The sequence below is a fragment of the Callorhinus ursinus genome, unplaced genomic scaffold (assembly GCF_003265705.2).
Source record: "Callorhinus ursinus isolate GAN/ISIS: 27379988/994484 unplaced genomic scaffold, GSC_fseal_2.0 scaffold46, whole genome shotgun sequence".
NCBI classification, from domain to species: domain Eukaryota; kingdom Metazoa; phylum Chordata; class Mammalia; order Carnivora; family Otariidae; genus Callorhinus; species Callorhinus ursinus.
This window is the reverse complement of record NW_027397108.1, coordinates 10,974,483-10,983,424: the sequence shown is the minus strand read 5'-3', so window position 1 is coordinate 10,983,424 and position 8,942 is coordinate 10,974,483. Positions and strand designations below refer to the sequence as shown.

The 8,942-nt window shown below is 67.3% G+C and overlaps 2 protein-coding genes across 3 annotated transcripts; one reads left to right on the top strand and one right to left on the bottom strand.

Moving 5' to 3' along the window:
* The first annotated feature begins 224 nt into the window (after positions 1-224).
* Positions 225-2,819, top strand: APRT (adenine phosphoribosyltransferase). 2 transcript variants are annotated; one of them, XM_025860317.2, is made up of 5 exons: positions 387-545; positions 670-776; positions 1,763-1,896; positions 2,132-2,210; positions 2,402-2,819. In XM_025860317.2, the coding sequence occupies exons 1-5, from the start codon at positions 466-468 to the stop codon at positions 2,542-2,544; spliced, it is 543 nt and encodes a 180-aa protein (XP_025716102.1). In that variant the 5' UTR covers positions 387-465; the 3' UTR covers positions 2,545-2,819. The 2 variants fall into 2 exon arrangements, with proteins under 2 accessions (XP_073738506.1, XP_025716102.1); XM_073882405.1 differs by lacking the exon at positions 670-776 and having other exon boundaries at positions 225-545.
* Positions 2,820-3,265: 446 nt separating this feature from the next.
* Positions 3,266-7,895, bottom strand: CDT1 (chromatin licensing and DNA replication factor 1). The gene is made up of 10 exons (XM_025860380.2): positions 7,620-7,895; positions 6,908-7,135; positions 6,679-6,830; positions 5,918-6,115; positions 5,676-5,821; positions 5,421-5,521; positions 4,802-4,990; positions 4,469-4,597; positions 4,181-4,382; positions 3,266-3,626 (listed from the first exon to the last, which is right to left on the bottom strand). Exons 1-10 carry the CDS (start codon positions 7,848-7,850, stop codon positions 3,463-3,465), a joined length of 1,740 nt encoding a protein of 579 aa, XP_025716165.1. The 5' UTR covers positions 7,851-7,895; the 3' UTR covers positions 3,266-3,462.
* Between the last annotated feature and the right edge of the window lie 1,047 nt (positions 7,896-8,942).

Below are 8,942 nucleotides of genomic sequence, written 5' to 3'. Positions count from 1 at the left end.
TTAAGAGCTGTATTTTTGCGGAGGTTGACGGGACGGGGAGCTGTGCGCTGTCCAGCCCCGCTCCGCTGAGGGGGCGGTGCTCTCGGGCGGCCCTGGCCCTCCTTCCTCCCGGAACTCTCCCGGGGCCGGCCCCACCCCTCCAGGCCCCGGCGCCCCCGCCCCTCGGGCTTTCCCCGGGAGCCCGGCCGGGCCTGCGTAGACGCCGATTTCGCCCCCCGGGCGCGCGCAAACCGCCCTAGGCGGGGACGCGTCTGTTCAGGGTGCAGAAAAACAAGAGCGCCCTAACGACGTTGGCACCTAAGATTCGATGAAATACGGTAGTTCCTGCGGGCGGTGGCGGTGGCGGCGGCCCCACCCCCACAGTCCGGCCCCGCCTGCCGGCGCTGAGCGCAGGCGCAGAGCTGCCGGCCCCGCCCCCAGTCGCCGCACTTCGCTCCCCGGTTGCCGACACGCGCTGGCTCCCAGATGGCGGACCCCGAGCTGCAGCTGGTGGCGGGGCGCATCCGCAGCTTCCCGGACTTCCCCGTCCCGGGGGTGCTGTTCAGGTGCGCGCCGGCCGGACACGTGGTCCGCGCGGACGGACGGACGGACGGAGCGGGGCGCGGGAGGGTGGCGGCGCGGGGCCGAGGCCCGACCCCTGGGGTCACCGGGCCTGCTCTTGCGTGCCAGGGACATCTCGCCCCTCTTGAAGGACCCCGACTCCTTCCGCGCCTCCATCAGCCTACTGGCGGACCACCTGAAGAAGACCCACGGCGGCAACATCGACTACATCGTGGGCAAGCGGGGGGGCCGGGGGCGGGTGCCTGAACCCCAGGGGGGCGCCCCGGGAGGCCGTGTGGTTGGCGGGGCCGCCGGCTCTGCGCCAGGTCCCGGGAGGGTGGCCTGCGCGCTCCTCTCCCCCGAGCAGAGCGAACACAGGACGGACGCCCCGCGCTTGCTTGGGAGGGGCTCGGGGGCGACCGTCAGGGGACGCGCCGAACGCTGCACGGGTGTCTGGGTGGGTTGTAAGGATGGACCCGCTGCGCCTCACGTCGCAGCCTGGGGGTGGGTACAGCCTTGGGTGGCGCGGCGGAGGGCAGCGTCCGTCCCCCGCCCCGCCCGCCCGCCAAGTTCCTGGCCCTCAGCTCCGGACACGTGGGGCCCCGCGGCTGAATTTCCCCAGAGAGGGTCTGACCAGAGACTCTTCCTCCAGTGTGTACTGAGCCGCGGGCCGGGCCCTTTCCCCGCGCGCACCCTGGCAGGTCTTGTCCTTGTGCGAGCCCTTCCCCTGGCCCTCCAGCGGCTCCCCACGTCTGGGAGGGACCACAGCCTTCTGCTTGGCTGAGTCCCCCAGGGGGGTCCTTCTGGAAGCCGCCCCCACTGCACCCCTGGGTGGGGTGGGGGCCCGCACTGCCCCTTTCCGGGCAGGTGCTGCTTTTAAGGATGACAAGAGGTGTCCAAGTCCAATCCACGGTCACTGCTAGCCCAGTTAGAGACAAGGCGAAGTCAGGTCACTTCCCTGAGGCCACGCAGCCACGTTCAGGCCCGTGCCAGACACACCTGGTCCTTGGCCCCGGCTCCCGAGCTCCCGTCAGCACCCAGCAGTCCCTGTGCCCAGTGGGTGCAAGAGGATGGATGTCGTTGGTCTTGTAGCTGGAGCTGACAGAGCCAGGGGCTTTCTGTCAATGCAAAAGCTCCGTGTCCTCTTCCAGCACTGGCCCACGGGGATCTCGTGCTGCCGTGCCCGACAGCTGCCCCTTGACACCCCAGCTCTTGCCAACAGGCCTGGACTCCAGAGGATTTCTGTTCGGCCCCTCCCTGGCCCAGGAGCTTGGCTTGGGCTGCGTGCTCATCCGAAAACGAGGGAAGCTCCCTGGCCCCACTGTGTCTGCCTCATACACTCTGGAATACGGCAAGGTGAGTGGGCTGCGTGTACTGCTGCCTTTGACCCTTCGGTCCCCCAGGGATAGTTGTGGGGTCTAGTGGCCCTGCCGTGGGTGGTGCTCAGCCTGAGACGCCAGGCTAGCGCACGCAGCCGGGAAACCGCTGGGTGGGTTGAGAACGGGGCCCAGACTGTGGGGCATCCTGTCAGCATCACCTCCCAGGCCATTTTCAGACACATGCAGACCGTGGGCCTGCTTCCCATCCCTAGGCTGAGCTGGAAATCCAGAGAGACGCCCTGGAGCCGGGGCAGAAGGTGGTTGTCGTGGATGATCTGCTGGCCACTGGCGGTGAGGGTCTCCCCCCAGCAAAGAGGGCCTGGCAGGAGGGCTGCTAGGGCTGGAAGAAAGTGCCTCACTGCAGGAGTGAGAAGTGGACTAGGGCCCCGGCACTCTACAGTTTACCCGTGAGCAGCAGGACCCTGCACGGGCCATTGGGAGCCTTGTCACCATACCAACCCCCTTCCCCCGCCCCCGCCCAGGAACCATGCGGGCAGCGTGTGAGCTGCTGGGCCAGCTGCAGGCCGAGGTGCTGGAGTGCGTGAGCCTCGTGGAGCTGACGTCGCTGAAGGGCAGGGAGAAGCTGACGCCCGTGCCCTTCTTCTCTCTCCTGCAGTTCGAGTGACTCTGGCCCCATCCTGGCAAGGAAGAGGTCCAGCCCGGTGGCTGGCTCTGGCCACCAGGGGGCGCCGGCCATCTGCCAGGACTTTTTTTTTTTTTCTTTTCAATTTTGTAACTTTTCTGCAGTTTCTCCAGGGCCTAGGCCATCGTCAGGGTCCTTCCTGCAGGCTCTGGGGGTGCCAAGGCCTGGAGCCAGCAGTTCCGGCTGGGGCCCAGCCCCAGGCCCCTGTAGGGGCACACTCACAAACACTGAGAAGTGAATAAACTGCTTTGCTAGAATGGCTGCTCTCGGTCCAGGTGCCAGGGTGGGGTCTGGGCTTGGGGCCAGGACATGCTGGAACCCCCCCCCCCCATGGCAGGCTGCACAGGCCTGTCTGTGGCACCTTGTGGTTGTCCTCACAGAGGGCAGACAGGAGACCGGTGTGGCTCTGACAAGTCACGCCCCTGGGGCGGCTTCCAGATGCAGGAAGTGCCGGTCTGTGTTGCTGGGGCTGCTTCCTTCAGGGGGCTCCAGGGAGACCGTCTCCTTGGCTTTCCCAGCTTCTGGAGCCTCGGGGCCTGCCCTCCATTCTCAGAGCCAGCGGCTTACCACCCTCCAGGCTTGCAGTCTGTCTCCCTCTTACAAGGGTCCAGCGGGGACACCAACCCCACTGGACCATCCAGGATTCCCACATCGACGTCCAGGGGGGCATTCTGCCAACTGCCTGACCTCCTGCCCCACTTCCCTACACCCCAAACACAGCAAAGACAAAGTCCCCAACAGAAACCAGTTTAATGACGATATGCTGCACCGGGGGAGGCTTACTGCCCAGACGGCCTCGTGGGGAGTTCAGAAGGGGGAAAAGTGCATGGTGTTCCTAAAGGGAGTAAAACAGACACAGCGGGCCAGGCCGGGGACCTGAAGCCCACGTCTGCAAGGCGCTCATAGCGCCGCCTCCGCACGGGCAAGGCAGGCCAGCCGTGTGATGACACCTGCCAGGTCAGCAGCCTTGTCCAGCTTGACGTAGGTGTCCGTGCGGATGTGGTGGAGGCTGAGCCAGTTGGGCAGCAGCTCGGAGAGGAGCCGCACGTGCTTCTCCATCTCCCCTGCAGACGGAGGGGGTGTGTGAGGCTGGGGCCCATGCACATCTGATGGCTTAGCTGGATGCTAAGCCCCCACAGGGTGGGTGTCCAGGCCCTGTCAGCAGGCCTTCTTTAGGACCAGCCCTGCCCCTCTCGCCCATACCCGCCAAGCCTGTCTGTGCCCCCGAGAAGCAGAGTGAACAGAGGAAAGATGGGGGACAGCCTTGCCAAGGAGCTGACCCTCCCACTGAGCCCCACGCCAGTCCCGGTCCCCAGGAGGGAGCTGCTGGTCCCGTGGGGCGTGGGGCCATCCGAGGGGCTGCAGGGTAACTGGCTGGGTTGTGAGCACAGAGGCTCGAGAAGTGACCCTAAGGGCACTGTGTCCACCCAGCACACACCACAGACCCCCGCACGTGTGGGGAGGAGCCAGTCCACGGCACCCACCCTCACCCAGGAGCCGGGGACACAGGGAGGGCCCAGCACACACCACAGACCCCACACGTGTGGGGAGCAGCCAGTCCACGGCACCACCCACCCTCACCCAGGAGCCGGGGACACAGGGAGGGCCCAGCACACACCGGGGCTCATGGCTGCAGGGTAGCTGCCCAGCATTCTGCTGCAGGCCACCTCCATGGTGAGCGCTGGCTTCCGCGCGGACACGAAGACACCACGCAGCACGCGGGCCAGCTCAGGGAGCCGCTCCAGCCTCTGCAGCCGCTTCTCCTGCTCTGGCCGGCGTGTCATCTGGGCCAGCTGCTTCTGTTTCTCCTTGCACCGGATCTGCAGGGGGCCCGGGGGGGGGGGGGGGGGGGCGGTCAGTGCAAGGCCAGCCCTGCGGCCACTCTGCCGGGACCCCCAACACTCACCCTCTCCAGCAGGTCCTGGGACACCCCCCTCAGGGCCGCAGGCGGGGTGGCCGGCAGGGCAGGGCTGGGGGACCCAGGGCTGCTGGGCTGGGCCGTACGCAGAGCCAGGTCACTCAGGGCCTTTTCCATCTGCGGCAGGTCAGACGGGAGAAATGAGGAGCAGCCTCCCCTGCCCAGGAGTCGCTGTCTGTCCAGCCCAAGCACCCTGTACGTCCAGGCATGAGGGGAGGGCACATCCCGCCACCTGTGAGGCACTTGGCCAAGGATGGAGCCTGTCAGGTGCCCACGTGGAGGTCGGGCTGCCCTGCCCCGTCATCCCGGACACAGTCTCACCCTGGGTGACATGAAGCTGCGGGCACGGGCCAGCACCTCCCGGGCGGTGGCCGGCTTCTCTGTGGTGGGCGGCTGGGGCAGCTCGGCCGGCTCGATGTCAGGCACCTCGTCCACATTGAAGCGCGGGTGCCAACGTGTGAGCTGGTCCTCGGGCACCACCATGGGAGGGTTCAGGGAGGCCAGGAAGGCCTGTGTGTAAAGGGGACAGGGCGTGCCGGGTGACCCTGGGCACATCCGTGGGGGGTAGGCAAAGCTGCTGGGCTCCCGTCCCAGCTGAGCGACCCTGGGCAAGGTCCTGCACCTGAGCTCAGGTGCTCAGCTGGGCCAAGAGCCAGACACAGCAGCCACCAGCACCCAAGGAGCCCGTCATGAACCTCTCAGGGCCTGAGGCTGCCATGCTGAGCTCCTCCCCCTCAGCTGACCGGGACCAGGGCCCGCCCCCCAGCCCGCACCCACCCTGCAGGAGGCAGCCGTAGGAGGGGCTCAGAGAACTCTAGAGAGGGCCTGGTTCTTGCAGGTAGGACCGAGCCCTGGACCGGAGGAGGGGACGGAGAACAGGGCGGGCTGGGGAGAGGCTTCCTCCAGGGGCCGAGCTGACCATCCCGGGGCGCGCACTCACCCTGTGGTGCTCATGGACGCGCTCCACCAGATTCTGCCTGAAGACCTGCCGGCGCTGCAGGAGGCACGAGGCTGTGAGCTGGGGCACCGTGCTGCCGGCCTCTGTGGGCAGGTTTCAGGCCTGAGCCCCCAGCCCCGAGACCCCGGGTCTCGTGGGAGGCCGGGGACCCAACGCCTAACACCCATGCTCAAAACCGTGGCACTGGCGGGGAACCAGAGGCTCAGGGCTGCATGAACTCAGCCACAGCACACTCACCCTCGTCCAGCAGCGGCTCAATGGTAAGCTGGTAATCAGACCTCTTAACACCGTCCTTGAAGGTGGGGACATTGCGCTCCTGGCGGAAGCGGTAGGAAGTAGGGTACACAGTTCTGATCTGGCCAACATTGCGCTCCTCAAAGCGCCTACGGGACAAGGTGCTGGGGTCAGAGAGCGCCCGGTAGGGCACACGGCAGACTCCACAGGCAGGGGGAGGGCCCCAGCCGTGGCGGGCCACTCACTTGCGCATCATGTCCTGGACGCCCTGCTTGACTTTGGCAAAGGTCACGGTCTCGGAGCGGTTGTAGAGCATGCCCACGATGGTGTCCATGCTGCGGAACATCTCCGCCAGCACCTGGTACTTGTAGGGCAGCACGAGGCTCGGGGGCCCCGGCTGGGCCAGGGCATGGAAGCGCTGGTAGGCAGGGGCCTTCTGTCCACTGCCAGGGAGGGATCCAGGCGTCAGGGAAGCAGCAGACCCACACCCCTCCAACACCAACAGCAGGCAGGCAACGTGGCCAGGGAGACCCCAGAGCCGGGGCTTGAGAACCACTCCCATGACACACCACACCCCGTTCCCACAGCCTCCACACAGCCCGTGTCCCCATCATGCACACGGCTGGAAGTGCAGACAGAAAGGCATAGCTCCAAAACTAGCCACGTCCTGCCTGGTCACCTAGGGAAGTCCCTGGCCACCCCCAGCCCCGGTTCCCTCATCTCGAAGAGTCACTCGATGACCGCAGGAGCTGGGGAGGACAGACATGGCTACACGGGACAAATACCCCATAACGGTGAGCTGTTGACAGCATCTGAAGCTCACAAGGGCCCCCCGCGGCAAGAAGTGGCACCGCTCACAGATGGAGGCCAGGGTGCGGAGCTATAGCCAGTGGCAGGGCTGGGATCCGACAGCCACGTCACCTGCACGGGCTCCATGGAAGGGGCAGCCCTGGCCTCTACCAGCCTAGCCTTTCCTCCGGTGCCTGACCGCCCACCCAGGACTCACCGTGGCCCTGCTGGGTGCCCCTGGTCCTCGGGCACGCCGAGTTCCCCAGCATCCTTCCTCTGGGCACTTGCCCTTAGCTCCTGGGCCCGGGCCCCGAGCTCCCGTGCCCGCTGCAGGCACGACTTGAGCTCAGAAAAAGTGACTTTTGAGGCCTGTGGACACAAGATGCCTTCAGCTGGCCATTGACACCCACATCACTCTACCTCCCCCACCCTGGGTCCAGCCTCACCTTCTCCTGAGCAGCCAGGCAGGGCTGTAGACCTGCTGAGAGAGGGGCCTGCTCTGGGGAGCCGGGGGCAGCGGGGACAGTGGGGGCCGCCGGGTCAGCGGGGGCAGCACAGACAGTGGGGGCAGCCGGGGCAGCGGGGGCAGCCGGGTCAGCCGGGTCAGCCGGGGCAGCCGGGTCAGCCGGGGCAGCGGGGGCAGCCGGGTCAGCCGGGGCAGCGGGATCGGAGACCTGGTGGGCAGAACGCCAAAGGTGAACGAGTGACGGGACTCTGCGGCTGCCGTGAAAGGGATTCCGGCCTCCCTCAGCGGAGCTAGACTACGCGCTGCTGGGGGCCCGGTGGAGGTTTTTGCTGGAGTTGGGCCAGAGGGCCGGGCCCATTGCCTGCTTCCCGTTCTTCTCCGGCCTGACCCCTCGCCCAGGCTTGCAGGCAGGCCAGACATCTACCAGCCCACTGAGCCCTGGCCCTCCTCACGCCAGCACCTCTGCGCCCTCGCTGCGGAGCTCTGTGCCCGGTTCTTGCGGCGGCCACAGCACACCTGCCCCCTGCCGTCTGCCGTCTGCGGTGACCGGGCCCCAGGCCTTTCTCTTGCAGCCTGTTCTCAGGGGGAGAGAGAACAGACCGGGCCTGTTCTCTGCCTGGTGCACCGTCTGCAGCCAGACCCCCGATCCGCGTCCCCCCTGCCCCCGCCCCGGTCTCGGTTTCCCCCCCCACCGTGTCGGCCGGCAGCCGCAGCCTCCGGCGCGCGGGCAGCGCGGGGTGGTCGCGCGTGGGCTCGGCGGGCGGGCGGGCACGCTTGCGGCTGCCGCCCGGGGTGCGGGCCGGGGCGCCGGGCGCGGGCTTGGCGGGGCTGGGGGTGCGCCAGGCCGGCTTGACCCGCGGCGGCGCGGCGCGGAGCCCCGGGCGACGGCGCGCGAAGAAGTCGGTGAGTCGGGGCTGTGCCATGACGGGACCGGGCACAGGGACAGGGACCCGGTACGGCACAAGACGGAAGCGGTGCCGCGCTCCGCGCTCCGCGCGGATTTTCCCGCCGCGCCTGGCCCCGCCCCCTCGGACGGAACCATCGGCGGGGGACGCGGGGGGCGACCGGGAAATGGACGCGTCCCGGCGCATGCGCGCGGGCGCTCTCGCGGCTGCGCAGGCGCCGCAGCGTGGTCCTCGTTCCGCCGACCTCGAGGAGACGGGTGAGCTCGGCTCGGGGCGGTCGCGGAGCCTGTGCGGTCCGGAGGAGGAGAGCGATGCCACGCTGCTTCCTGCTGAGGTTAACACCAGGCACCGTTGAGTGACGCTGGCCCGCGGCGGCGTCCCTGGGCAGGGTCGGCAGCCAGACCCTGGAGTCTCTCCGCGGGTGCGAATTCCGCGACGGGGAGGCTGTTGTACAAGGAAGAGTGGCGTTCGGGAGGATCGGGGAAGGGGGTGTTAGTTCCAGAGGGGCCGCTGCACGCAGGGGACCCGCGGGAGGCCCGGAGCGCCCCGTAGAGGGCCTCCCGGGGGGGGAAAGGTGCCCGGAGGCGGCGGTTCCCGTGGGCGATGAGGGGAGCGGACAGCTACGGCCGTGCTTTGGGAACAGCAGCTGCGCAGGGAGCAGGGTGGAAGGTGGCAGCCGGCGTGTTTGAGCCTAGGTTCTGTGACCGGTTTGTGCTGGTGTGGGTGCTGTGGGCCACCACGCTGGAGGCAAGCATTGACCTCCGTCGAAATGGACCTCCCCAAGTGTAAGCTTGCTGTGCGTTATCGGGAGAAATGTGCAGGGTCCTGGAACTGTAGTGACAGCACACATTCTAGGCACAGCCTCTTCGTAAGGCCAACGGAGACAAGGGGACTTTGCAAATCTTTCAGCCTGTAGCTGCTCGTCAGGAAGGAGGCAGCTGTCTTCTCTCCCAAATACACTGTGGTTCCCGCGTGCGCTCTGTTTCACATTTAGAAAGTAAAGGAACACCTGGTCTTGGAGAGTCCGGGCAGCTGGATCTAACCACAAGTGACTCCGGTATCTGGCTCCCAGCCCTTGCCCTCTGCAGCTAGGCGGATGAGGCTCCCAGC

Excerpts from the sequence above, each read along its gene's own strand:
- APRT (XM_073882405.1), top strand. The coding sequence starts at position 308 with ATGAAATACGGTAGTTCCTGCGGGCGGTGGCGGTGGCGGCGGCCCCAC. Across the intron at positions 1,897-2,131 it reads ACACTCTGGAATACGGCAAG|GCTGAGCTGGAAATCCAGAG; the intron begins GTGAGTGGGCTG and ends TCCCATCCCTAG. Across the intron at positions 2,211-2,401 it reads TGATCTGCTGGCCACTGGCG|GAACCATGCGGGCAGCGTGT; the intron begins GTGAGGGTCTCC and ends GCCCCCGCCCAG.
- CDT1 (XM_025860380.2), bottom strand. The coding sequence starts at position 7,850 with ATGGCACAGCCCCGACTCACCGACTTCTTCGCGCGCCGTCGCCCGGGG. Across the intron at positions 4,991-5,420 it reads GCGTCCATGAGCACCACAGG|GCCTTCCTGGCCTCCCTGAA; the intron begins GTGAGTGCGCGC and ends CTTTACACACAG. Across the intron at positions 4,383-4,468 it reads CCCAGGACCTGCTGGAGAGG|ATCCGGTGCAAGGAGAAACA; the intron begins GTGAGTGTTGGG and ends GGCCCCCTGCAG.